This window comes from Sturnus vulgaris, chromosome 19 (genome assembly GCF_052056855.1).
Source record: "Sturnus vulgaris isolate bStuVul1 chromosome 19, bStuVul1.hap1, whole genome shotgun sequence".
NCBI lineage: Eukaryota > Metazoa > Chordata > Aves > Passeriformes > Sturnidae > Sturnus > Sturnus vulgaris.
In genome coordinates, this window is record NC_142261.1 from 2,270,268 (window position 1) to 2,295,791 (window position 25,524).

The 25,524-nt window shown below is 39.4% G+C and overlaps 2 protein-coding genes across 3 annotated transcripts; both read right to left on the minus strand.

Moving 5' to 3' along the window:
- On the minus strand, nt 1-15,793 carry ATP6V0A2 (ATPase H+ transporting V0 subunit a2). Its single transcript, XM_014875094.2, has 20 exons — nt 15,631-15,793; nt 14,231-14,309; nt 13,134-13,231; nt 12,181-12,318; nt 11,753-11,853; nt 10,955-11,081; nt 10,082-10,164; nt 9,661-9,754; nt 9,135-9,347; nt 8,468-8,618; nt 7,592-7,731; nt 6,721-6,878; nt 5,712-5,802; nt 5,294-5,412; nt 4,646-4,856; nt 4,397-4,516; nt 3,776-3,895; nt 2,479-2,596; nt 1,910-2,081; nt 1-1,050 (listed from the first exon to the last, which is right to left on the minus strand). Exons 1-20 carry the CDS (start codon nt 15,745-15,747, stop codon nt 948-950), a joined length of 2,553 nt encoding a protein of 850 aa, XP_014730580.1. The 5' UTR covers nt 15,748-15,793; the 3' UTR covers nt 1-947.
- Nucleotides 15,794-16,815: 1,022 nt separating this feature from the next.
- On the minus strand, nt 16,816-24,940 carry TCTN2 (tectonic family member 2). Of its 2 annotated transcripts, none has more exons than XM_088175850.1 (18): nt 24,757-24,940; nt 23,936-24,049; nt 23,572-23,645; nt 23,243-23,438; nt 22,948-23,048; nt 22,515-22,711; nt 22,161-22,284; nt 21,547-21,682; nt 20,885-20,950; nt 20,363-20,488; nt 20,028-20,105; nt 19,638-19,718; nt 19,213-19,324; nt 18,732-18,835; nt 18,201-18,351; nt 17,438-17,563; nt 17,267-17,355; nt 16,816-17,063 (listed from the first exon to the last, which is right to left on the minus strand). In XM_088175850.1, the coding sequence occupies exons 1-18, from the start codon at nt 24,836-24,838 to the stop codon at nt 16,957-16,959; spliced, it is 2,064 nt and encodes a 687-aa protein (XP_088031976.1). In that variant the 5' UTR covers nt 24,839-24,940; the 3' UTR covers nt 16,816-16,956. The 2 variants fall into 2 exon arrangements, with proteins under 2 accessions (XP_088031976.1, XP_014730619.2); XM_014875133.2 differs by lacking the exon at nt 24,757-24,940 and adding an exon at nt 24,378-24,511.
- Between the last annotated feature and the right edge of the window lie 584 nt (nt 24,941-25,524).

The window sequence follows — 25,524 nt, forward strand, 5'->3', positions numbered from 1 at the left end:
TCGGCACAGCGCAAACGAGGCTTTATTGGGAAGTCGTAGGAAAGAAGTGCAAAATTTAATTTGTGCTGTTCGTATGGCACAGATGTTAAAATATCATGGCAATATCCCCATTTTCACACTGATACAAAAATAATATAAAACGACCCCTGTCCATCTATGCGGTATAAATTTGGTTCTACAACATCAGGAAGGGCTGTTTGTGTGTCCTTACAGCCAAACAGAAACAGGGATCGAGGCAAATTCTTTATTCCATGTGCAAAAGTTATTCCTCGCTACAGGAGAAAAAAAGAGGAGTAACACTTCTAATCCTGCCTTATTCCATAACATTAAATATAAATATCAGTGTGGTTTCCGAAAGCTTAAAGTAGTAACCCAGAACGAACAGATAACATTTCCAGTGCAATTTTAAATATGGCCAAAAAAGAGCACATTGCATTGGTGTGTATAAATTTCTATTAAATTCATAATCAGCCTGGAATACAGACTGAAAACAGACATTGCTTCTATTGCATTGTTGAATGGTTCCCAAAGTGCACAAGATGCCGCTGGGTTAACATGTGATTAGTAATGAATGTTTAATATAATGAAAAGTCTTTCAGATAACTTAAAAGTAACCATTCAAGAAAATAAAAGAGACTCCAAAAAACGCCTACATGGGTTATGGGTTTCAGGACAAACAGTAACAACCTTTTTTTTTTTTAAAGAATAAAATTAATTTACAACATTAGTTTATCAAGAAAAATGTACATTTTCTATCTATATATTTTACAAGATGCTCCAGATCTGCTATGTCTTTCTATAGGAGGTATGTTTTACAGAAGTGTTTGGCTGCATTATAAGGCAATCAGTGAAAACTCATTTGTTCCACAAGAAACCATTCATAGGCAAGATCCAATCATGCAGTTATTTGCAGACAATTCCAAACATTTCTGCTGACAGCAGCCGAATTATAATGCACCATCTTTATTAAAATGTAAAGAAATGTGCTTAAAAGAGAAAGGCGTAAACTTGTATCCTCCACCGGAGTAGAATTTGTTCTGAAATTCCACCCTGAAACGAGACAAAAAACCAGAATCTGTACATGAATCCAAAATGAGCTGTCAAGGGACAGAACTGTGCAACCAAAGAAGCTGAATAAAACCAACTCAAATCCTCTCTTGTTTTCTGTGCAGATATTTAACCCTCCCATTGCAGTCCCAGGCTAACTTTATGTTTCTCAGGAGATCCACACACACCAAACTGGGCTGTAATGGCTCAGTTCTTACTTCTGGCTTACTCATTTGTTTCTGAGTGAGTTGTAGTCAATCGTTTTGCAGACATGCAATATCATGAGGACAATCTGTAATGTAAATAGTTCACCTCCTGTCTTTGGACACTACACGCCTTTGTTTAAGTTGTAAATTTCATCGGATTTCAAGCTAAACATGCTCTGAATCCACTCCGAAGTGCAGAGCTTGTGATAGCAAGACTAAGAAAGGATTAAAATACTTAAGGGTCAGCAGCCCCACTCATTAATATAAATGTTCTGTTGAAACAAATAAATTGACTGAAACCATATAAAGAGGTAACCAGACTGAAATTAAAAATACTTATCCAAGTTACTAATATTCCACATTGTAAAAAGCTGCAATACTACAAATCAAACCTACTGTATTTTATGAATGTGATGTCAGAATGCATCATAAGCCAATATAGTATTTGCATCTACTGAAAATATTCCAGAGGAACAATCAAATCCAACCAACATGCCATTTATTTAATATGACTAAGTAAACGTATTTCAGTAGCAATGAGGCTGTTGAATTTTACACTTTCTCTTTTTAATAAGACACCTAAAATTTTGCCATAAAAAATCCTCTTAAACAAGCCAGTATATGCTGAAGTGGTATAGAGAAAAAAACGAACATACCAGTGAAGTCGTATGGCATGGAGGAAAGCAGAAAGCCCCTCCATGACCAGCAGAATAAAAACTGTCAGCACAGCAAAGAATGCCAGAACAGGGATTAGCAGCAAGACACCGTACTTCGTATCTACACGCAGACCCACTCTCATCACCATCTGCCACAGAACTTCTGATAACTCTAATAAAAACCAAAAAGTTACCGTGGTTAATGTTGGTACTGAGTATTTTCACCCAATGAGCCACTCTCATTTAACCAATATAAGAGCACTTGCTGAACATGGGAACGATAAGCAATCCCCCTCCCCAGAGAGTTGCCCCATCCCTTCAAATGTTTAAGGATACACCTCAGTGTCAAAATCAAATCTACTCAGAGCAATATTTTATATAAAGACACAGTTTTAGTTTGAAGGCTTCCACAGATCATGATTAGTTGAAATAGGGATTTTTTTTTTTAAATTAAGAAGTGTTTTTCATACCAGTTTCACTTGAATAGGCCAGCCTCCCTCTAAGGGCATTAAAAATACAAATGCAGGGAAAAAAAAAACAAAAATATCAAAAAACCCACCCCCACTTACGTGCATGAGCAAGACTTAATGCCCAGAGTCTCAGGTATGAAGCTGTGTTAGAGATGCATCCCAGACAGTATTCAATGGTGTGAATTGCTTGATTCATGAAAACATCTGCAAAGTTAAACTAAAAGATAAAAATACATTTGTATCAGTTTTAACAACATAGAGAACAAAAACATTAATCTGCCAATCCTTACTACATGGAAGAGGAATTTCATTGAAGGGTAATAAATTGATTTTATATCAAGTAAAAGAAGTCTGCCACATAGAAGATCCTTATTACAGAGATAACATTAAAAAAAAATCAGATGCTACAGTTTTCTAGTATTACCTTGTTGATAGATAAAAACAAATGCAATTTATGTTTTCCACAAGGAATATGATCTAATACTTGAAAACTTTATGTATTATAACCAGCCATTATTCTAATTCCCATTCTATTGAGGTTCTAAGCTTACAGTATCAATTTTTTAATCTTTATAAGCAGGGGTAATTATCAGTAATGCTACTGATAGAAAGCCACATTAATATTATAAGTTCTAAATATAAATACTTATTACTAACAGTTTCAAAACTGATATTACTGAAAATTTCAACAGTTACTTTGTATAATAGATTTTATTTGAGCAAATATTTCCTGTGTTTTCTGTACACAAGAAACAAGAGTCTACTACTCCAGTGAGACAAGAACTGTACATATTCTGCACATTAGGAAACTGAAGCAATTCTTTGTCTTTCAATTCACATGGAATCAGTGGAATCTGCCCAGACCTTTAAAATTTTGCCCAAACTAAACAGCAGCAGTGGGTGGGGACTAGGAATGCTGCCCATGTCCCCCAACCCCATTAGCAATAATCCTCATCACAAGATGTATTTTGGAGAAACAGAAAGACTTTTGTCCAGATGAAAAGCCAAAATTAATTAACAGGAAGCTGGGCAATTGCCACCTTGCCTCAAGTTTAAGAATCCATAAAACCAGACAAAAACCCAGGATTTTTATCTCTGCTCAATATAAGAAAACCTGTACTCCTAGATGCAGAGTCTTAATTGAAAATAAAACACTTTCTGTTCTCTACTACAAATAGGTTGTGGTTTACTGCAACAGTATGAAAATACAAAAAAAAAAGATAAAATAGCAACAAATAACTGTAAGTAAACTGCATTTGGGCACCAAGGTCTTTGTAAAGGCTCAGCTGAGTTTCTTCAAAACTGCTCAGCACACAGTGTACAGGTTTTCTATTGACTGCCCACTTCTAATTAGCTTTTAAGAACATACAAACCAGAGATTAAGTACAAACATTACCTCTTCTGCATCTCCCTCTCTGTGCCCACTGTCTGAATGATTGACACCTTCCTCGAGATCATGACACGACAGGAGACAAAGCTCTTCCTCACTTTCCTTTCGGACGAGCTTGTAGCCACTCTACAAAATAGGAATGGATTGTCTCTTCAAGCAGGCTGCCACTGTCATTTCTTAAATTTACTTAGAGTAGTTGCAGGCAAAGGCAAAAAGATTTAGAGGAACAAAGTACTATTTATGTGTTTCAGTCCAAAACTTTTCAAATTGAGCAGAAACTGGTAAGACAAGGATTAATGGGTTCAAACTGAAATTTAGGTTAGATATACGAAATAAACTCTTTCCTATGAGGGTGGTGAGGCTCTGGCACAGGTTGCCCAGAGAAGCTGTGGCTGCCCCAACCGACTGTGGCTGCAGTGTCCAAGGCCAGGCTGGAGAGGCTTGGAGCAACCTGGGCTAGTGGGAGGTGTTACTGCCCATGGCAGAAGGTGGAATGAGATGAGCTTTAAGTTCCCTTCCAACCCAAACCATTCTATGAAATACTCAGTAAGGACATACTCTGTGCAATGAAACAGCAGCTGAATTCTGCTACACTGAGGAAATGTGTGAGTGTCTTTCAGTACTTACCCTGTACATTCTTATGCCTCGGCCTCCACTGTGCAACCAGTATAAATAAAGTGGTTTACCAAGCAGCATTACAGGAACACAAAGCAAAGCAACACTAAGTAAAAACTTCTGCAGAGGAATCTGTTGGGGGGAGATGAAAATTAGATTAGATCACAAAATCCAAAGTAGGAAAAGCCATCCCCTTTTCCTTTCAAGTATATCTGCGTAGGGAACACAGGATTTCCAAAAGCTTGGAAGAGAATTACTCACCTGGCCACTGAAGAAGCTCTTTGTTTCAGCACTAGGAAACAGGAACATGTTAATAAATTGAATCAGAATACTGGGGGCAGCAGTGGAGTCCTCTGCAGAGTATGCCAACCATTTAAAGAAGATCATGAACACTAGGTAGCCAAATATGCACAACATGAATAAAAGTTCAGGAATAAAAACCAAATAAACATTATAGGTCTTCTTGAAATGCCTGAAAGGTAGAAATGGGGAAAAAATAAAAGTAAGTTTTAGCAACACAGCCCAAATATGATTTCAATGAAACAAAACACTTTCAAACAGCAAGACTGAGATTACAATCCAGAGCTGATTTCATTTTATTCAGTGAAATTTTATCAAGTATTCCAGTGGAAATAAAAACTGTAAGAGGCATGTATCTTTATTTACCAACAAGTGAAATAAAGTTTTGTATTAATTTATTTTGGGATTTTTTAGTATAATACTGAACCATCATCTTACATATGTGAAGGAAGGCCTCTCCATTATTGTCTTTTTTTAAGAACAGTTTTCACAATTCCTCTTATTCTGTTCTCAAAAAGTAATTCCAGTTTCTCTTACAAGATTAACTGTTGTAATGCCAGACTCGACAAAAAATACAATGCTGATATTATTTTAACTTCTTGTACTTACAAGTGGTTAAACAGCCCCAATACAACTCCAAATGTCATGTGAGTCACTCCAAAAATCACAGACATTTTCATTTTGAATGAATTTAAGAAAGTGAGACGGTTGCTTGCCAAATTCCATATCTGAAGAAGAAAACACCAAACCAGCATTGAAGAACACCATAACAGAAGGAATAAACCAGTAACCTTCTTCTACTGGGAACCAAAATTCTACCTCAAATGGAGGTCACAACTGAAATTTGACTTTTGTAAAAATAGCTCAGTCTTTGACTTGTCAGAAGAAAAGGTTTTGTTAAACAAAGAATGCAAACAGAAATGTACTTTTTTTTCTTTGTCAGATTTATCTTACTTATACACATACTAAAACCTAATGGACAAAGACTAATCATCACCAGTGGATAATTAAAAAGAATGGAACTAACCGGATCAATCCCAAAGGGATAAGCTCCATTGTAGACACCAGAAATATTTGGATCCAGGGCTAAATATCGATTAGACTTCACATCCTCAGTGCTGGAGTGAAAGAAAAACACACTCAGATTTGACACTTTAAACATAATGGCAACATACTTTCAGTTCTGCAAGATACTGCTCCTGCTTTCCTTTACCTAACTCACCCTCTGTCACACTTTTTTTAAAAGAGTGAAATGATTTCTAAGCACTGAAGTCCTGACTAATACAAACAACAGCAAAAAAAATCCACCCAGAATCTCACAATCTGGGCTTAATTCACATTCACCATCTTTCAAAACAAAGTTTATGGATTTTATCCCACATTCCCCTAGAACTCAAAAGTTTCATTTTAAAAGTTCACAGTTTGCTTTTGCATAAAATTCACTGTAAAACACCCAAAGAAAAACTGCTACCTTTTTTTCCCTTTCACATTTGGGGAAGTTTCTACTTTATTTTCATATACTTTTATTATCACGGCATACACAGCCTGTTCAAATTTTAACCAAAACCAGTGGTCTTGACTATTTGAAGCCACATCCTGTTTTGTAAGGCACCATGAGATGTAAGATGTGAACATTTGTGTACCAAAGGGGCATAACACCTCAAATTAATGAGGTTATCCCACTCTGAGAAAAAGAAGATTTGACAAGTCACACAGACTATTTTTTTTTTACTATCAAGAAAAGCTGTGCAGAGACTGATGATTGCCAGGTAATTAATTTACTTAATTAATAGTTAATTTCTTTTAGTAGAAGCTAATGCTGCTCAGCTATTCATTCCAGAAGCATGACCTAGGACAAATAAATCCAAAACTAGACCTGTGTTTTCTATTCCTCTGAAACTCTTGATATAAACATACACACATACCTGGAAAATATAAACTAAAACATCAAAGACAAACCATAACAGGACAGTTAAAACATTCCTGCTGCAGGAAATACATCTCTGGTTTAATGGCATAGCAAACATGCTGCTCACCTCCAAACCTTCTGCTCAAACATTGCTGAAACATTCCATCCAGATCCAAATATATTTATTGACTTTGAAAAGCAGTCATTATAGATCAATCCAGTGTATATGGAAAACAGCCCCATTAACAGTATCACATATCGGCCTTCAAATAACATTTTCATTATCTGTCAGTATTGGGGAAAAAAATAGAGAATATCAACTGTTATGGGAGCAAAGGTTAGTTAGATGTGTCCAAGAGAAACACATTTTTGGACACATAAAGACTTCTAAAAACTAAAATTTATTAGTGAACAATCGTTAAGGAATATGAGCTCCCATAACATACACTGAGATTTTTATCACAGGCTTCCTTACATTAAGGAAGGGTCTTTTTAAGCCATTTCCTTCCTGGACTACTTTACAAGAAATTACACATTTGCAGGCATTCTTAATTGAACATAATTCTAATGAGAGATGCAGGTGTTCCTGCATTCCAACCTGTATGATTAAAAAATTAAAGTGAAGTTTAATAAATTTTAAACTGCACCTCTTTTTATAAACAATAAAAAGTGGAATTTGAAAACTCGTTTTCTCCTCACATTGTCACTTTTAATAGTTTAGTATTTTAAAATACATCACTGAGTAGACCTGCTAGAAGAAAAGACAAGCTTAAAAGCATCAATTAATTTTTTCTAAAGTCTTTCATTACAACTTGATTATTTCTGCTCTTTCTAGGAAAGTGAATAGTTTAAAATATTAATCTCAAGGAATATGGGGGCTTTAAACACAGAAAATCCTAAAATAATGGAAAAACCCTAATTAAATACCCATGTAAAAAACAATAACTATTCAAATGATCTGGCGGGATGGGAAGCAAATAATTTGTAATTCCTTTTACCTCATCTTGTGCTCTTTTCAGCCTAGGGTGGTTTTCATACAATATTGTCAGGAGTGCAAATAAGAACATGAGCAGTCCATGCCCGAAGTCTCCAAACATAACAGCAAACAAGAAGGGGAAAGTGATGATGGTAAAGAGAGCTGCAAGGGCAACACAGCAGATTGCAGATTTCAGGCACAGCACAAGGGATTCTGTCTGCATTATCCCCAAGCAATCCCATACTTAAATCTTTCCAAGTCTTTAAGTTCTAAAGACATTTCATCCCCTACTCATAGACCTTTCCCCAACACTGTAAATTTAACTCAGTTTAAAGCTTGTTAATTGTGTAGCAATGATAACTTCACAGTTGAGCAGTAGCTGACAATTCTGAGGATAATATCAGCCCAGGAAATAAAACCCAACCAAACCCAAGCCCACTTCTTCCTCTGTGGGTATTTCAGGCCTGTATTATAAGGGTCATTCTCCTGTGCAGAACATCCCAGTCAACATGGCTAACAATTATATATTAAAGTGGGCTATACAACAAGCTGAATTTTTCAAGTGATGAGCTCCACACTTCAGTAATATCAATTACCATTACCAGTTTTCTTTTTTTATCCCTTAAATATCTTCCTTACCCAAAATAAGACATATAAAAGAAAAATTATACAGCTATTACCACTACCTTCCATGCTAAAATAATTAACAAAACCAAATCCCATCTTGCTGCTTGGAGTGCTGTTTGTGCTTTTGATGAGCTACTGAAAATTTTAAAACAGGTACTAACAAGCAGTATGATTGTCACCATTTGGCCTCTGCCAGTGTCCAATTCAGCAAGGTATCAAGGCAAGCAGCAATGACAGCACAGCTCACAGCTCAGCGTTCAGAAGGACCAACCTGGATTAACTTCCCCATAGTTTCCAACTCCATAAGCATCAACGATGTTCTGGAACCCTGAGGTGAATTTATTGGTACGTATCAAAGTTGGGGGAGGTTGTGTTGTTGGGATGGTATTCATGAAGGAGGAAACTGTAGCTCCACTCTTCCTCTAATTACAGACAGAAGACAGATTTGTGTAAGATCTTTTATTCTAATCGAAGTGAAAACATTTGCTCTATCTGCAGTTTCACTGATCCAAAAATACCATCAAATTAAGCCCCAAGTTTAACATTTATCCCTTTGTACCCCCTCTAAAAGCAGATAATGCATAGTGTTCTAATTCTTGCTTCGTATCAACTATCAGATGAGACTTGTCAGTAACAACGTTACAAAGCAAAGATTTTTTACAAATTTTCTCTCATAAAACAAAAACCAATGCAAAGGAACTGGCACCTTCTGCATGACTGCAAATAGCACTGTGGGCCCAGCCGGACTCAGGTCCAATACAGAAGTTATTCAAGAAAAAAAAACACTACACACACCAAATAAAGGCTCTGCTTATAAAAAAATTATTTTATACAGAGACCCAGATCTGTGTCTATTGTTAATGACTATTTTCTTTCCTTATGTGTATAGTTAGTTCAAGATAAAAGCTTTAACATCAGTGAGCTTTCAGGTGACTTACTGAGCCTTCCTCCAATGCATGGCGTAAATTCTGGAGATCAGCCACTGGACACCAAACCTCAGCAATTAAACATTTGTTTGTGACATCAAAACTGCACAGGTTGAGGACGTGGTAAATGGCTTTCATCTTCTTCACCTGGATAACCCAAGTATAGATGGATTCCGATGCCTTATACAAGACCTGGCGCAAGTATTCCTCAGTTTTATTCAGCACCTTTGAGAAAAAACCAAAGATCTCACTGAGAATGTGACAGTGGCTGTGATGATCACAGCAAGAGCACCTTGTACATGTCCAGGGCTGGGCCATGTTTTTAGGAGAGCAAGCAAACCTCTGCTGAAAATAGATGACAATGCCAAGTGCTGTGAGGTTTAACAGATACGTGTAACACAAAATCAGGGACACAACTCACTGTCCCACCAGCTCCAAAGCTGTAGGTATGTTAGAAATTGTATTTAACATTGTGATTCATCAAGTGATTTCCTACGGTGCTACAGCTCCAGCAAAAGGAAATCTGTTCTTTACTCACAGTTTCAAGATCCTGAATACGAACATTGAGTCCTTCGACCACGGCCTGGCGCTCCTCGGTGGTGTCGGGGTAGGGGTACACGTGACAGCGATAGCTGCAGGAACACAGGGCTGTGCTAAATGACCAAAGCCCACCAAAACACATCACCCACCCCCCTGCACAGCCAAATCTGTAACACACCACTTAAAAACCACGGAACAGACTCAGCTCAGAGGCAGAATTTTGCCTGTACTTGGTAAAGACCGCAAGTGAAATGACTCATGTATTTATTTGTACGCTGCATAATTATAGAGCTGGATGCAATAAGGGGAGGAACAAATTCAACATAAAAAACACAAATCAGAAAGGGGTGCAGGGGAAAAAACAACTAGAATATACCCCAGGTATAAAGGAATGTACATGTATTAGATTTACTTCTTACCAGTCACAAATCTTCTTAACTTTTTGACCAATTTGTTCACCCCAATAGGACACTAAAAAAACAGCCCACTTTGTGGTTTCACCCTAAAAAGCCATAAAAAGTAAAGCTGATGAATTATGTTTTAACCAGCAATTCCACTGTGACATAATTATAGTGCTAAGTAACAAAGCTGAACAACTAGAAAAAGCTGTGTTAGTAGCAATAATCTTCCATCTGATTAGTGAAGATCAAATAATAAAATTCAACAGTCAATATCAATTGTATCAATATCTCTTTTTTTTAATATTAGAGAAAATCAGAAAAAGTTTCCAGGGAAAATCCAAGACACATTACATTCTACTATCTCGGAATTCTTAGTAAGAAAAGAGTATTTTAAAAAGGTAACAAATTAGAATTCAAGCAAAAAAAAAAAAAAAAGTGACAGATTAGGATGCCATAATTGATTTACAAAAAATTAATTTTCTAAGTTGACAGTACATATTTCACAGAAAACTTGCTGTACTTGACTCTTTCTTAACTACTGAATGAACAAGTGAAAAGGCTATTAAAAGGCAATGCACTGTACAGACCTAGTTAATAAATATCCAAGCAGCCATTTCTGCCACGTATTTTGACCAAGGTGGCCAATCATAAAGTAACCACAATTCCACAATGAATTTCTGCACTCGTCAAGCTGAACTACAACAAATGAATTGCCACTTCTACAATCCTAAATTTGAAAAATCTTACAAATTCTAATACTTCCAAATAGTTTTTCCTCCAAAGACACTGGGAAATCGTTTCCATTTACTGCAGACAGACCGGAGCAGCAATTCTTCCTAATCATATGAAAAGTACAAATGAAATAAAGTGATCATTACAATGTTTACTCACTGTATCTGGATCTTCCAGAGCCTTATCCAACTCTGCATAGGTAAGAAAGGGATAGCCTTTACAGACTCTCCACAGCATTTTTTCAAATGCTTCAATCTTTGCTATGTGAACTAACCCAGATATGAATCTAGGAAAAGGAAAAATTTGAAATATAAGATAACATTTACAAGAAAAAAAATTTGAAATTCAGAGTATATCACCACAATAATTTAGTATCTGCCATATCTAGGGAAGGAAGCATCACCCTGAACAGGAAGTAGCAGGTATAGAAAATGCCAGGTGGAATGTAAAATTTTTATTTGCAAAATAAACAGACTACAGACCTGAGCACACAACTGGAATTACTTCTAACTGATTATTTCTGTTGATAGTGAGATCATTTTTTTCTTCTTGGAAGATACCCCCTCATAACAATGCCATAGACAGCAGTATCCATTCAGCATTTCAAAGGCAACACAATTAATGTTACATTTACAACTCACACTGCCAGGTGATTAAAACACTGTGTGTTTCTCATAGAAAAAGAGTTTAAACAATAGAAGGAAGTATTGATTTAGAGATTTTCCTTTACACACGTCCTTGGTTTGATGGAAGCTTTGTGACAGCTTTTTTTGGCGCTGTCCTGTTTATCTCTTCAAATAATCTGGGTTTGTTATAAAGGTACATTGGGGCCAGGCTCCTGTCCTGTCTAAAACTGTTTGGCACACCTGAAATCACTACAGGCCATCTTTTAAGAGAACAACCCATTCCTTACAGCCCTTCATCAAGCACTTCTGAAACAGCACATGCCATACCCACCCCAGGGAGGCACTCAGTCTGTGCGTGCGGTTGAAATCCACCAATGGCTCGTTTTCTACAGAAGGAAATTCTTCCAAATTTCCATGTAAATGGGATTCATACTAGCAAATAAAAAGAAAGAACATTCATTGCTTTCAGGAATGAAAAACCCCCTCTCATTCCACTATTGTTCTAAAGAAGAAAAGGTAATTAGGTAAACGGTTTAATTAAAAATATAAAACTCATTTCCGTGTTCAAGTCAGGCAACAGAGAGATCCTGGATGCCAAGTGCACTGCTCTCAACAATTACAGTTAGTGCTGCAAAATTACACTGTAAATTTCTTAGCACAATTTATGCACAAAAATTACACTTTCATTTTCTAGCAATTCAACAGGGAAAATCACAAAAATGCCACACAACAAACCCTGTCAAATGCCCCAAGCAATACCTCAGGTGGTCTCCTAACAAAATTCTGTGTGATCTGTAACATGTACTTGTATTCTGTCAGTTCAAGCAGGTTTTTCCTCAATTTTTCTTTGTTTTTAGTTATTTCCCTCAATTCCGTCTCCAGCTTCTGCAGCTGTTCCTAAGACAAAGAGTAAAGAAAAGACACAGAATCAGTTACAGGATTTTGGGGAAAGGAGTAGGATTCATTTCCAACACATAATAATTTGACAGAGTGATAGGAGTTTCCCATTTCTTAATTAACTAAAGCTCCATAGGTTTTATCCCTCAATCTCCCAAAGACTGCTTTGTATTGAGTACACTTGATCCTCCATGGCATCTGTTCAGCCTGCTGTTCTGCCCCTAATTTGTGTCAAAATAATGCAGACCTGGAATTAGAAATGCAGACAGTACAGGGTGGAAGATATCCATTTATTCTTTTAATATAATTACAACAAAACAGAATGTTATTCAAAATTAGATCTGTGTTTTACAAGCTTCTACATTGAATGCAACACCAGAAAAAGCATTCAGAGAAAACAGCACCACGTTCTGCTGTGTGACCAGCACCTGCAGAGCCTTGGGCAAGCAAAATTCCCACACACCTGGAAATTCTGGATGCACAAAGAGCCTTAGGTAAGTACCAAAGCAATAAATGAGGCTGAGGGACTGCATCTACAGACAGCCTGCCTGGAACAGTGTGATGTGCCAATCCATCAAAGTACAATGGATGACTGCATGCTCCCTGAGTTTGCTTTCACAGGAATTTTGTGTTAATACCAAAACCCCACTGGCTTTGACGTCACACTGGCAGCAAGGGATCAGACAAAAAGGAAAACAAAATGCTTCTGCCCCCACTGCCACACCCTGACAACTTAAATCAGAAGTAGTAAGATAGCAAGTCATTAAGCTTGAAATTAATTTCCAAGACTTCAGCATCTGTTTAGTGGAAGTTACCTGAATTTCTAAAATGTGTTTCAGCAAGGGGGCAGGAGGAGCAACGTCTCCTTCAGGAAGTGGAATATCTGCTTTTTTAATTTCTTGTACTAAATACCCTGAAGTGAGAAGAAAAACAGAATCAGAAAGGAAACTGCATTGCCCACACTTCCTAGAGTGCTGCAGAGTTGACCTTCAGCTGTTCTTGATGGTGCTAATCACACTGCAGCATCAAGCCCTGGCTATTTTATTCATTCATTTTAGAAACAATGCCCACACAGAAGTGTTCAAAAAAGAAGAACTTAAAAGAGCAGTGGGGATAAAACACACAAACTATTCCTGCCTTGGAAGTCTGCAGAAGCAAGCAAACTTCAGAGGCTTCTCTTTCCCAACAAGTATTTTCTAAGAAGCTTTTACCATTTCACAGAACCTCTTTGTGCTGCACAGTGTCACTTTCTGCTAATGGTGCAATAGTGTCCCTTTCTGCCAGAAACAGACATGCTGCTAACTGACCCATGTTTGGAATTAAAAAGTTTTTTAAACAAAGCAGCTTAAGCAACCTTGACAACAAATGCAACTCACACTGGGCAAGGGGACCGCCAGAACAGCATGACCAGCACATGCCTCTGATGAGAGATTCCAATCAAAGGAATCCTTCAATTCTAACTTTTCCTCAGGATACACTGAAAACATCTGCATCTTGGCTGTAATGCTCTGCATACCCTTTTCTCTATTCATTAACTACCATGAGAACACAATTATTAATAACTTGATGTATTTTTGAGGGTGCCTGGAAAATCAACAAAACTGAGTCGCACAACATGAAAAAACAAGGAATATCTTACAGTCAAGGATTAATCCACAGTAAAGCTTCCCTTTTCCTAGCAGAGTTTTAAGTAGCAAACACTGAAACAGCCTCATCTATTTATCAGCAACACATTGGCAACTGTTCTTTACCTCTGAGCTTAAAAAACCCCAAAATCTATATGTAGTGTAAGTAAATTTCACAGCTTACAAAACCTGGGAAGGTTAAAAAAACCTGTAGCTGAAACCTCCACAGTAGTGCCACTCTGGTAATGCCACAGGTGAGAAACAACAGACATGGAAATAAAGCTCACCAAGTATTCTTTCCATTTCTTCACATTTCTTCACTTCATTCACATATTTTCTCTGAAACACACTTACATTTGGGTTAAGCTGAAGGAGAAGGACAAAATGCTTATTAAGGATTTGAAATAGTAACCTCCCCTAAAAAAACCACAGCTGTTCCTGCAACTTCCTGGTGACAATTTGTATGAACTCTGTGCTCTAAGTGCTTTTCAGCTAAGAAGGCACAAAAACCTAAAAAGATTACAAAGTCATCAAATAACAAAGTTGGCTTTATTAAAGCACAATTATCCATGCCATTGGCTAGCTTCAATCAAACAATAAAACAACAAGGTCTACTGGAGAAACCATTCCTAATCTTATTTTAACAGTTTTAAAATACTGCTTAATGACTTCGAATTAACCCTTTTGCAAATTTGTTGTGATGCATTTCCACAGTCTATTTGAAATATTAAATTTTGCATACATCCTATTTATATACATACTACTTATCCAGCTATTAAATCAGAACCACTAATGTATTATTTCTATAATAAATGGTGTATCAGGTAACTAGAAAGACATCAAAATGTTAAACATACACTCATGTAATCGTTCTTACAGATCTTCCTCCTCCTCCCTGCCATATTTACTAACTAGCTGTTATTTAAGTCTTCCCAGCTTTCCCTGCAACGATTTTGCAAGCTACATTTCTAATGTATATTTGGAAGACATTCCAAAGTCTCAGCAAGCAAAGATCATATAATTATGATGAGACAGCGCAGAGACATGGCTAATTATGGCCCAGCCCAACTTTATGATAGGCAGGCGGGCAGGGAGTTTCTTGCAAGGTGAAGTGCCCCTCCAGGAACAGGAACCTGCGATCAATAAAGCTGGAGAGCAGGTGTTTGTATGTGTCAGTGGGGTGGATGGATCCATCACTGTGCACACACGCTCAGGCTGAAGGCACTGAGGCTGCAGGTGGGTCAGGGGCTCTGCCATGGCATCTCGCTGCAAATAACCCCAAGTTTAAGCTATTTCTGTGAGAAAGGTGGGATACAGCCATCCCAAAGCATTCCTCCCGACAGTGCCGGCGAGGCCAGGGCTCCACACTGACTTCCCATCACCCATCCCAGCCACGTCCCGGTGCCACCTCTCTGGGTGACCCTGCCTTGGCAAGGGGTTGGACCGGATCATCTGCAGAGATCCAACCCTAACAATTCTGTGATCCAGCTTGCAGGCGAATGCCACACAGGCACGGGCCATACACCTGCCTGTCGGAGTCGGTGAAAGACGGGAATTAAAGCAGTTTCCACTGCCCCATCGGGGCCAAGCCCACACCTCCCCGAGGGCGGCCGCGGGCCCGGCTCGGGCCTCAGGCCGGGCCCCCTCAGGCTGCCCGCACCCCCCAGAGAGCCCCGGCCGTACTCACGTCTCGGAACTCGGCCAGGCCGCGCTCGCCCACCTCGCTGAGGCACTCGTAGGCCGAGCCGCTCTGCAGGAAGAGCTGCGCCAGGCACACGGGCTCGCCGCGGAACAGCGCGCCCATGGCGGCGGCGCGGCCCGGGGCTCCCGGAGCGGGGGGCTCAGCGCGGCGGGCGGGCGGAGCGCGGCCCGGGGGCGGCCATGGCGGGGCGGGGCGGGGCGGAGCGGGGAGGAACGGGCCCGGCCGCCGCTTCCGGGGCGGGGAACGCGGCCCAAATCGGCGGCGGCGCGAGCGGCGCTCGGGCACTGCCGGCGGAGCGAGCGGGAACGGCAATCGGCGAGCTGGCAGCCCTTGAGCGGCTGCTGTGAGGGGGGAAATGCAGGGCTGAGAGAACGTCATAGAATCACAGAAAATGCTGAGCCAGAAGGGACGAAATGATCATCGAGCCCTGCACAGCACCATGCCCCAGAGCCACACTGTGTGGGCTTGGAATGGAGCTTAATAACACCCGGTCCCAGCCCTTCCTGCCCTGGTTGCTCCACTTTGAACACTGCCACAACCTCACTGGGCAACTTGTTCCAGTGTCTCATCACCCCCACAGTAAAAAATGTCTTCCTAATATCTAACCTCAATTTCCCTTTTTTCAGTTTGTACCCGTTACTCCTTGTCTTGTTCTACAGTTCTTGATGAAGAGTCCCCTTCCATAGCCCTGTATGCCCCTTCAGATACTGGAACGTTACTGTGAGGTCTCCACACAACTTCTTCTCCAGGCTGAACATTCCCAGCTGTAGCCTGTCCTCATAGCAGAACTGCTCCAGTCCTCTCCTTAGCTTGGTGGCCCATCCAAACCACAAGAAAATCCCAAATGTTGCATTTCATCAGCTAAGAACAACGAGTAGATGTTTTCTGTGCACATTCACAGCAGGTTGCCAATGCAAAGCATTAACTGGAAAAGAGAATTTCAGATCAACACATGAAAACAGCTGAAGGGCTACAATTTCTCAGAAGCGTGAGAAATCTGCCCACTGCTCCAAAAATTGGTGGGTACAAGGGGTTTATTGTCAAGAGGAGCTTCAACTCTAGGAGAAAAGAACTGGGGTCCATCCATGAGGACAATCCAAACCCCGGTGAAGCCTCTGGGCTGGCCACCTTCAAGTCAACTCTACACTTTGCTACTCCAAACACGGAGTCTAGAGCTTAAAAATAATTTATTATTTTTTGTTTTAAGTAACAGTCATTTTCTGTATGCTGTAGAAGTATTGATTTTATGTATCTTTAAACGTTCACGTAAATTGTCTACAAAATCCAAGAATGTTTCTCCATAATTTTTACCTATCTGTTCCATAATTTAGAAAACCAAGGGTTGCTCGTAATTGCTGCAAGTAAAACAAGAAATGCCAGAAACAGGCCTTTAGCAAGACACTGGGAATATGGCTCTCCTGAAAAAAAAACAAAACAGAACAAAACAAAAATGTGAGTGTGTGAGCTATAAGCTAAATTTTAGTTTATACAACAACCCAAAGATACAGATTAAAGTGTATGCAAAAGCATTCTTTCAGACTAAACTCCTCACATCTAATTATGTTTCAAAGAAATATAGCCTTTCATGCTTTGTGGCATCCCACATTGTTTATTATTTTACCTGTGTAAAAGCGTGTCACTGGATAAAGGAGTTGTGGCCAGCACACCTCATTTCGATTGCAGTCAAACTCTGCATAAATCTTGTGATACCTGGAAAAAAGAAACCTTTTGGTCAATGCAAGTCACATTACATCTGCTGAACATAAAGGGAAGTTGTTTTTACCAAAATTACCTCGTCACTGGAGGGGGTGGCTGAGCTGGGACTTCAATGAACTGAACAGAAGCTGTGATGGGAAGAATGCTGAGGGTGTTTTTGCAGCCAATCCCACACTGGAACTGCCATAAGATTGTTGAGTAACTGTAACAAAAAGCATAACTATTTTTTGAGGGCTGGAAATGGAAGTTTAGACCCTAAACACAAGCGGGAAAGGACAAAATGCACAGTTTTTATGAGGAGGTTGATAATCCCTGGATTTTCTACATTGTACAAAGGGAGAATTTGCACAGTCTGGAAATGAGGTAAAATGGAACAGAATCCCACTTATTTGATAGGGATTTACTTGTGGAGGAGGGGAAGTGTTTGCAGAGTGAAAATTCCCTGTTTCAGGAAAGGATAAAGTATTTAGCACAGCTCCCAAGAGCTCAGCAGTGGGGTAAGCCAGAACACAGGACAATCTTGTTGCTTCCACCACATGACTCCTGATGGGATGCCCTGTGTATAATTGCTGCTGGCAGAATCATGTATTTTATTTAATATTTCAGTGAAGTATAAATATTATCTAATTTTACTTTTTCTTTAATTTTCATTTCAGAGGGAGAAAGGCTAACCTGGTTGTGATCAAAGGAATTTGGGTTGCAGAGTGAAAGGCATGTAAAAAACCAGCAACAAAAGCCACCCTTTTTTGTTTGTAAAATTAATTTGGGATATGTTAGGTAAGCAAGGCTCAAAATGAAGCATTTATTTGTCAGATAGCCAGAGACATAACTCACTTTACCTGATCTGCACAGCCAGAATCTGCTGCTGGGGAATCCCTTGCACTGCTCCCACTTTAGCAAAGATGATGCGAATATTCAGGTTTGCAGGAATATCTGGACAAATGCCTTTTAAGCCTCCAGTGCTCACATTAGAACTAAATGGATCAAGACCTATGAAGGAGAACAGAGGGATTTAAATGTAAATATTATGGAAAACATTATATATTCCATAATTAGATTATTCTCATAGCCCAGTGAAATGCTGGTAACTGTCACACAGGAACATATTTTAAATGTTTCTCTCTATAAAAAAACACCTAAAGGAGTAATTTTTCAACAGATAAATACCAAGTCATATGTGTACAGTGAAATATGCAGTATTCACTGACATACTGAATTATGTGCCTGTGTGTACACATACATAGATGGATGGATGCAGACACACACATCACTAGTTTTAGGTATTTAAATTTACAATTTGGATTTATTACGTGCTTTATTTACTGCATGGGCATATTTAGACTACAGAGAACAACACAAGCCTCACTTACGTATAATTTCCACCCAGTCATTTAGATCACTGTAACTGGAATTGTCCCTCTTTCCAATGTGAGTAGCTTGTATTAATGCATTCAATTTCTCAGTCACATTTCCTCTGCAAAGTAAGAATGTAACACCACACAGAATGTAAATGTGTACTGTTTTACCACTGTGGGATGCAATATTACTGTATCCTAAGGTCAGTTTCATCTGAAAGATGTTATCACACAACCAAAACAAACTTGACTATTGAAGGGAAGAAATGGCAAAGTATTGCAGCCAACACAATCCTCATTTGAGTAAAGAGTGAAACCATTATTATGATTTCCCATCAAAACCAAAAGTGAGACTATTAACCACAGAAAGCTGAAACACACACGTGAATGTTGAAAAAGAATGTACCAGTTCTGATGGGAAGCACTTGTAGACAATCACATAACAATCAACAAGAGATATGAAGCAGGGATAAACAATTCAGCTTGTGTAGCTCACCTTAAAAAGCTGCAATCTTCATTAATATCAACTTCTAGAATGCACCCAGAGTATGAGTCTACTCCAAATAGAACTGGTCTGTAAGATGCTGATGCACATAAACCTCTGCCAGCTATGAAATGAAAAAAATCTTACTTGAGCTTTCCTATTATCCACTTTTGGATCTCTAGCTTTCAATTTTGTGTAAAACATCAAACATTAGAATGCAAACTCAGCACGGTAGAGTTAAAAGCCACATACAAGTCCATTCAATTTTCCAAGAAAGCATTAAAGGTTTTCTCATTGACCTTTGAAAGTCTGAGAAGGAAAAGCAACATTTGGCAGAGATTTTTAACTAAAATATGTATAAAAAATCCAAAAACCAAATAAAGTTCCAACATTTTAGCATTAACTACAATTGAAGTTGCAGCCTCACAAGCCAATACCTGGCTGCCAAATGTTTAGGCTTCCAAGAGGATCAGAAGCATTCAGATTTGCAGCTCTCACTGGTTTTCCAGCTTGATACCCTAAACAGAGAGGAGTAAATTATGAACACTGCAGAAGAATCTGTAAGCATTAGCACTGTTTTAAATGTCATCAATCTTGAAGTACATGACAAGGATTTCCATTACAGTGGGAATGGCCTCACTTTAAATAATCAATGTCTATGCAACAAAAGCCTAAGGACCACTCACTGCTATTGGCAGTGCAGTAAGGCAGGAAGGTGAAGGCTGGCAACATGAAGAAGTACAAAAGAAATATAAAATGTGATCACTGATAAGAGTCTGTACAGTGTGGATTTTTTTACTTTATTAGGCAAAATAAAGTATTCATACCTGGATTCTCAAACAGTTCCTCTCCATCAGTACTGTTTAAACTTAGAAATTCGACTGTGAATCTCTGTGTCAGGATTTCTGGCAAAAGAAAGAAGTATGACTTTTAAATAAGTAAATTAGCAAAATGTATGTTCTATGTAGGGCACAAACTTCTGTCTTTCATTAGTGACTGAAGATTCAAATTAACACAAATTAATGGAAATCAGCCCCATAATTTTCTTTCTAGAGTCCGAGGGAAATTATTTTTAGGAAGAATTAGTAAATAAGAGATTCTATCACAGAATTTCCATCCAGAAGACAAAGAAAAAAATCAAAAATCATAAATGTCATGATACCTCCATCACATAAGCTTCCAAGGAAGACAGTGACATTTATTTGCTCAATGTTCTTGTCTTTCCAAGTGAATTTATAATGTTCTGCAAAAGTTACATTTTGACACAGAACCTCAGCAGCAAGGTTTTCTGGCAGAAGGAAAAGAGAAAAGGTCATAATGAAAAGCATCCTAATTAGAAAGCTCTGCTACTTCAGCTAAGAAAGAATACATTAAAACCTTGGCAAAATTCTGGAAATTACAACATCCATCTTTTTGGGAATCCATTTTTCTGTTTCAATGTGCAGTGGTGCAATCCCTCATGTATGCAAGGTAAGGAACCTGATTTTCTGACCAACTGTGATCAACTGGAGTAAATTAAATACTTCCTGCTTTGCAGGAAGCCAGTTTACTTTTTCAGTCTTGAATAATATACAAAAATTCCTCCTAAGAATTGCAGCAGGTAAACATTTGAGACATCAAAATAATCTATTTCATACACAATCCAGGTTAAGTAAGAAATATTAATTAAATGGAAGAGACCTACCACTTTCAGTGATGAATTTGCCCCTGTCAGTGACAGCTCTATAGACAACATTTTGTTGGATGAAGTCTGAGAATGAAAAACAAAGACTTCTGTTTTCACATCCAAGGTACAATCCTTGTTGTTATGAAAACTGAGTAGGAAATTATTTAGAAAATTAATTTTGATAAAGACTCAGACTGTTTATATATTTTGAAGGCACAGCTTATATTACAGAGGTAATATAGGCTAACAAAATTAGATGATTATGAAGCATAAAATATGTTCATGCTGGTAATCACATTATCTCAAACCCAGAATGACTCTTCATAAGTACAGGCTTATGCAGAGAGTAACCACTTCTCACTAACTCTAAAACGCTGATACTGCACCCTCCTGACAGAAAAGGGGCTCTGCAACAGTCTGAAAATGAGTCACCAGGAACAGGCAAATGGGAAACAAAGGCCCATCCCATTATTTCTTACCTCCTAAATCTTGGGAAGCAGTGAGACACTTGCTAGAAGGTCATGAGAAACAGGAATAGAACATCCCCAAATGCTGAACTACAGCCACCAGATAACACAGATATTACATTTAACAACTGTGCCAACAGCCCTTGGGTTTGTTCTGTTCCAGCAGCTCTGAGAAACATGAAATGCATTCCTGCTTGGATTCCTGCAGCATACCTGCAGTGCCAGTGTTTATCCTCACATCATGGGGCAGGCCTTCCTTGTAAGACTCCAAACTGGTCAGGCATTTGACATCAAAGTTGTGGAGATAGGCCACGGGAGCATTCCCAACACACTGCCCAGCCACGGATTGCTGCGGGGGGGTTCACACAAATAAGGATTTTCTAGCCCCTTGCTCTTCATTTGAAGATTACTTGTTAGTAAAATTCCCCACGTGTGCATTACAGAACACTTTGACGAGCGAGCTATTTGATGTTATAAAAACACCTCAGCCTCTAGCAAGAGAGAGCACAGCTTTAAAAATAGTTTCAATGTACACCATAACTTCATTTGTGAAAATAATTATAACCAACAAGTGTCTCCAAAATGCATTACCTTTTGCAGGGATGGGCAAGGGTATGAGGAAGGATAATGTTTACTTTTAATAATGACTTTGTGGTTTTGTTTCGGGTTTTTTGTTTGGTTGGTTGAGAGTTTTTTTGTGACAAATACACCCCACCACTTCCCAACATCAAGTTGCTGAAATTGGATGCAAAGCCATAAGGGGTGTGATGCAGGGAGCTCCAAACAAAGCAAGAGGAATCAAAAGCTCATAAGCACCAAATGATTACCTGGGGAACAGTAAAATACTCATCTTCTTCTGTTATAATTGGATCTCCTTCTCTGTAACCAGTGAAAGGTTTCCCAGGAGAGGTTTGCAGAGGGATCTTAAATGAAGGAATTTTGGGTGTAGAACTGCAAACAAGTTTAAAAATTAAACAATGCTCTACTCTTTACCTCACACAATAATTACAGGTTTGCTTTCATGTCCCCTGTTCTTATATACTACCAATGACATTTCTCCACTTGCATTTAAGATTTACACCCTAAAACCCTAATTTCAAAGTAACTTTCATTATAAAGACAGGTTATATTTTTGGTCGCATAATGAGAGTGATGAGATAATAAATTTTCTTAAGACTTACGTAGAGCCATGATAAAAATAGCCAAGAAATGGTGTGTTGTCAAGAGAAGACTGTACACAAAGGAAGGGAAACCACTCAGGGGTGTATTCCATTGACTGGGAGGAGCACAGCTGATCAAAAGGTGGATTTACATCCCCACCAAACACTCCAGTGAAACACGATGCACTGAATAACTGCTGCAAGTCTGGTGTACACTCCTGAAAGGGAAAAGAATGGTCAGTTTGCAGCAAGGTAATTGCAATACTTATGGCAATATAAAGCCAAACTTACAGGTAAGCTTTATAGAGACAATATATTTTTAAAAATACTGGAATATCCAAACATACCCTCTGGCCCATCTAGTCTGAAGCATTCAGTACCTCTCTCTCCCCACAGACAAGAGAGTCTAGAAACTTTGCAAACACTTAATCAAAGTTTAATAAGAAAGAAGTACCAGATCACAGCAACAACGAACATCACAAGCTCCAGCTGTTAAGTTACAAGGACAAGAGCCCAAGGGCTTAAATGCCTGGTTTGGGATGATAGTTGCATTTTCTGTAACAGAAGTAGAAGAGACAATCAGATTAAGTTGACTGAAATCCAAATAAAAAGAACATGCACACTGCAGTTTATTCTGTGTAGAAACTTTTTTAGAAATGATTGCTCAGTATCTCTAATTGCTGCCCAAATCCCCATTTTTCCATACGGAAAGGAAAAGAACAGCCAAAATACCATTGCTTCTTACTTACCTGACACATTTCCTGCAAAGGAAGAGTTGGCAAATATTTCAGCTTGAATCAGGAGCTGTGCCAGCATCACTGAACCACGGCAAGCTAAAACCTGGAGTGTTTCCACCACGCACAGAGGTGAGGGGCAGCACTCAGTGGCATTGGGCAAACACAGCTCCAGAGTTCTGCCGAGGCTTACAGTCACCTTGGAAGTGTTCTGGAAAAAAACAAAATAAAGTTTGACACCTCTAATAGCTTGTATTAAATAGCTCTTGTCTATACCATTCATCAGCTTCTGAGAGAAAAGTTGGAATGAAGTGGAATAACAGAAGAATCAGTATTTTACATACCACACCAGGAGTTACATCCAAATTCCAATCTCCAGCTCTTTTACTTCTGCTGCAATTTGCAAGCTGCAATTTTCCTACAACAAAAGAAAAATTTTAAAGGTATTCCACTGTCATTTAGAAAAGACTTGGAAATGAGAACTGCATTTAAACTCCTCTTGTGCCTTCAGGTACACCCTCAGGCCCAGCTGACAAGGAACCAACTGAGAACTAAGGGGTTAATCACAGGAATGTCTGAAATTCCTGTTTCTGTAACTATTTTACTAAATTAGATGCATTACCATTTCTCTAGTAATTTTTGTGTCAAAAAATATTAACAATTCAAATGTATTTATTTACATGGGAAAAGGGGTTGAAGTGTTCTTACCTGTCTCTGCATCTCTAGGACTTACAATTATAGAAAAATTAACTCCTGAAGAATTGCCAAGGAAAAATGAATTCACTCTCTGCCCTGACATATGAATAAACGAAGGCTGAAAGACTAAAAAACAGAGAAAGAAACAAGTTGACTGAAAAAGGTAACATCTGTAAGACGCATAGATCTTGTGCTTGGGCTATATTCTTACACTCTTAAATTTTAAATCGTCACAAACAGAAGAAAAATATCATGTAATGCCTAGTACAGGGTTGTATTTCCATTCTTGCCAAGTGCTGGAGGAGTGGGTGTTGCTTTCTATGCCACAAATTTACATGTGTGAAGATGCCCAGTAAACAGGCAATAAAATAACATTACAGCACTTACAGCCCATGCAAATACTACACAGCTCAGGCAACACCAGATTTAGCGTTTCTTGCTGACTTCAGCTTACACTTTTTAATTTCTTTGGGCCATGAATCGTGCCAGGAATGTCCCGCGATCCAGGAGCTGCGGGCTCCTGCCTTCAGCTTGTGCACGCAGTGTCCAGTTTAGGGTACGGAGTTTCGCTGGATTTTAATTTCTAGACTTTGCCGGGGTTAAAAAGTCCGACATAAACCGCTCCACCCTCCCTCTCTGTGCTGAGCAGCGGCAGAAACCCCACGGCGAGCACTTTGGGAAGGTTCTTTGGGGAGCCCTCAGGGTCTGCGCCGCCTCCCCTCACGCCCACCCGGGCAGATCCCGCCGCGGGCCGACCGCCATCCCCACAGCCCCGCCCGTCCCTCGCCCCCCGGAGGCCGCCATTCACTGCGGCCGTTCACTCCCTGACCCACCGGTGGTCCCGGCCGGCTGCCCGGGGCAGGGAGCCGCCCGCAGCAGCAGCAGCAGCAGCGCTCCGAGGCCGGCAGCCCCCATAGCGCTACGGCGGCCGCCCGGCCGCCATCTTGCGGCGCCAGCGCGGCACCATGGCAACGCCGAGGGCGGGAAATCGCCTCACGGAAAGGGCGGGAAATCGCCTCACGGAAAGGGCCCGGGGAGAGATGGTGGTGGTGGAGCAGGTCCAGACTCTGGGTCAGGCACAAATTAACAACGCTAACACGCTCTAAGTGTGTGAGAAATTAAAGTTTAGGGCTCTGAGACCCTGGGGAGGGAATCGGCAGGGTTGGGAAGAGGGAGGTAGTATTGGTTATGAAGGCAAAAGAATGCAGAATTTATGGTCCTCTAGGTCATCAGGCTGGACTTCCAAGTTAAGGAAGAAAGTAATAAAACCAGCTCAGTAATTGTGCTGAAATCAGATCCAAGCAGGTAATTCTGGTAGGAGGCCAGTGACCCGAGAAACCCCCAAACCCTAAAGAAGAGAGAAACTGAGCATGTGGACTAACTAGAATGAGAAGCAAGAGAATCATTAACATTATGCATTAGGCACTAGAGTAACTAACTAATAAGAGAAGTATGTAACTTGTAGCAAATAAACACTAATTCCTTTGTTTGCTAGAATGTATAAATATTTAAGTTTTCATAACTGATGTACATTTTATGGAGCAGTTCCCATCTACCTCAACGTTGAATAAAGTAACATTGATTTTCTAAGCTTGCAAACT

What these genes read in the sequence shown, in the direction of transcription:
- ATP6V0A2 (XM_014875094.2), bottom strand. Translation starts at nt 15,747, where the DNA reads ATGGGCGCGCTGTTCCGCGGCGAGCCCGTGTGCCTGGCGCAGCTCTTC. An exon ending in TTGGGGCTGTTTAACCACTT is followed by an intron (nt 4,857 to 5,293) that starts GTAAGTACAAGA and finishes TCTACCTTTCAG; the next exon opens with GCATTTCAAGAAGACCTATA. An exon ending in CATGCCATACGACTTCACTG is followed by an intron (nt 1,051 to 1,909) that starts GTATGTTCGTTT and finishes GTCTCGTTTCAG; the next exon opens with GGTGGAATTTCAGAACAAAT.
- TCTN2 (XM_088175850.1), bottom strand. Translation starts at nt 24,838, where the DNA reads ATGGGGGCTGCCGGCCTCGGAGCGCTGCTGCTGCTGCTGCTGCGGGCG. An exon ending in TTCGTTGTTGCTGTGATCTG is followed by an intron (nt 22,712 to 22,947) that starts GTACTTCTTTCT and finishes TTTCCCTTTCAG; the next exon opens with GAGTGTACACCAGACTTGCA. An exon ending in TGACTGGGTGGAAATTATAC is followed by an intron (nt 18,352 to 18,731) that starts GTAAGTGAGGCT and finishes TCTCCTTCATAG; the next exon opens with GTCTTGATCCATTTAGTTCT.